General features: G+C 19.1%; 1 protein-coding gene across 1 annotated transcript; it reads right to left on the reverse strand.

Annotated features, from left to right (window-relative positions):
- Window positions 1–179: 179 nt before the first annotated feature.
- Window positions 180–1505, reverse strand: PRSY57_0919800 (nucleolar preribosomal assembly protein, putative; the record flags this gene model as incomplete). The annotated part of the gene is made up of 3 exons (XM_012907437.2): window positions 180–266; window positions 483–561; window positions 685–1505. 3 exons carry the CDS (start codon window positions 1503–1505, stop codon window positions 180–182), a joined length of 987 nt encoding a protein of 328 aa, XP_012762891.1.
- Between the last annotated feature and the right edge of the window lie 267 nt (window positions 1506–1772).

Genomic DNA, 1772 nt, shown 5'->3' on the forward strand with positions numbered 1-1772 from the left:
TAAAAAAAAAAAAAAAAATAAAAAAATTAAATTTTAAATTTAAAAATTTTTTTTTTATAAAAAAAAAAAAAAAAAAAAAAAAAAAAAAAAAAAAAAAAATTGAAAGTACACAAATGGGGTATCATAATAAAATATGTATATTATAATATAATAATATATATTATATATAATGTATAATATTAGAGATACATTTTTTTTCTATTAACTTTCATATCAGGTCGAATTACAAATTCGTACATTTTCTCCTTATCATTAATTAGCCCATCCTGAAAAAAATAACATTAAAATATATATAAAAAAAAAATATATATATTATATATATATATATATATATGTATATTTATATTTATGTGCACAAGTTGATCTTTAAAAAAAACAATAATAATAAATGAATATAAAATAAATATATTAACAATATATTTAACATTTTAACAATGTATAATATTCTTAATATGTATCTTAAAAAAAAAAAAAAGGTGTACCTTAAGACTTAGTAGTTGTAGGGTAAATCCTGGACCTATTTCACTCAAATTACATTTTTTCTTATCAACAAAATTATATCTATAAAAAAAAAAAATACGCATATATAATATATATATATATATATGTATATATGTGTATGTGTGTATGATATGACCTTAAAAAAAAATATGTATTTTTTTTTTTTTTCCAATATAAACTTACTTATAATGACGAAAAAATATAAAATCTCTTTGATTATAAAAAACTACAACTTTTTGTGATTTATATTCTGGCTTGAATGGTACTAGCGTATGTAATTGTCTCTTAATTCTCTCTCCGATAAACGTATTAAAATTTGTTATATACACTTCAGGAGCTAGGGTTGTTATTTCGATATTAGATTTTTGTTTATGTGCATAAAAAATATTGCTTAAAGAATATTTGGCAGTGGGTCCATTTGGTAATGTACATATGAACATATTTTTTGGATGATGATCAATACCTTCTTCTACTAAAATAAAAGTAGAAAATTGATTTTGTATAGAATTGTTAAGTAGGTATTCTATAGAATGATCTAATCTGGGTTCATAAAATATATGAGGAAATGTTAATGATAATTCTTTCATAAATAATATAGTATTTTTTGAAGGTCTTTTTATTGATGTTATAATTATATTTGGTTCTTTTTGATTTTTAAAATAATCACTAAATTCATCTATACAATTTTCATTTAATAAAAATTTTTCATTCTCTAAAGATATTTTATTGTCATCAAAAATTGATAACCTCTCAATTGTCTTAGGTAACTTTTTTTCAACTGGAATATTTAAAGCTTTTTTATTTCTTATCTCCTCTTTCTTTTGTTTACGTAATACTAATTTTTTAATATATGCCTTACCTTTTAAAGCATTTTTTCTATTCTTATTTTTCACAAATCTTGATAATGTATTATATTTCTCAATGTCAATATTTTCTATCTCCCCTATGGAGAAACGTTTCTCCTTGGTCATATATCTTAACTTTTTCTTTTCTTTCTTATTCATTATTTCACAATGAAAAGGGTTATATATATATATATATATATATATATATTGATGTATTTTATTACATACGACTTATTATAATTCTTTTAAAATGTCTCCTTAATATGAACATAAGAATGTTACATAATATTACTTAAAATGAACATATACTTTATTTAATATATTCACTTATCTTCATGTGAATATTCATACAATAGAAATATCTAAAATAATATAATACTATATTATATAATTTACATATATTTCAAATGTAGAAATAATAATTAT

The sequence above is a fragment of the Plasmodium reichenowi genome, chromosome 9 (assembly GCF_001601855.1).
Source record: "Plasmodium reichenowi strain SY57 chromosome 9, whole genome shotgun sequence".
NCBI classification, from domain to species: Eukaryota; Apicomplexa; class Aconoidasida; order Haemosporida; family Plasmodiidae; genus Plasmodium; species Plasmodium reichenowi.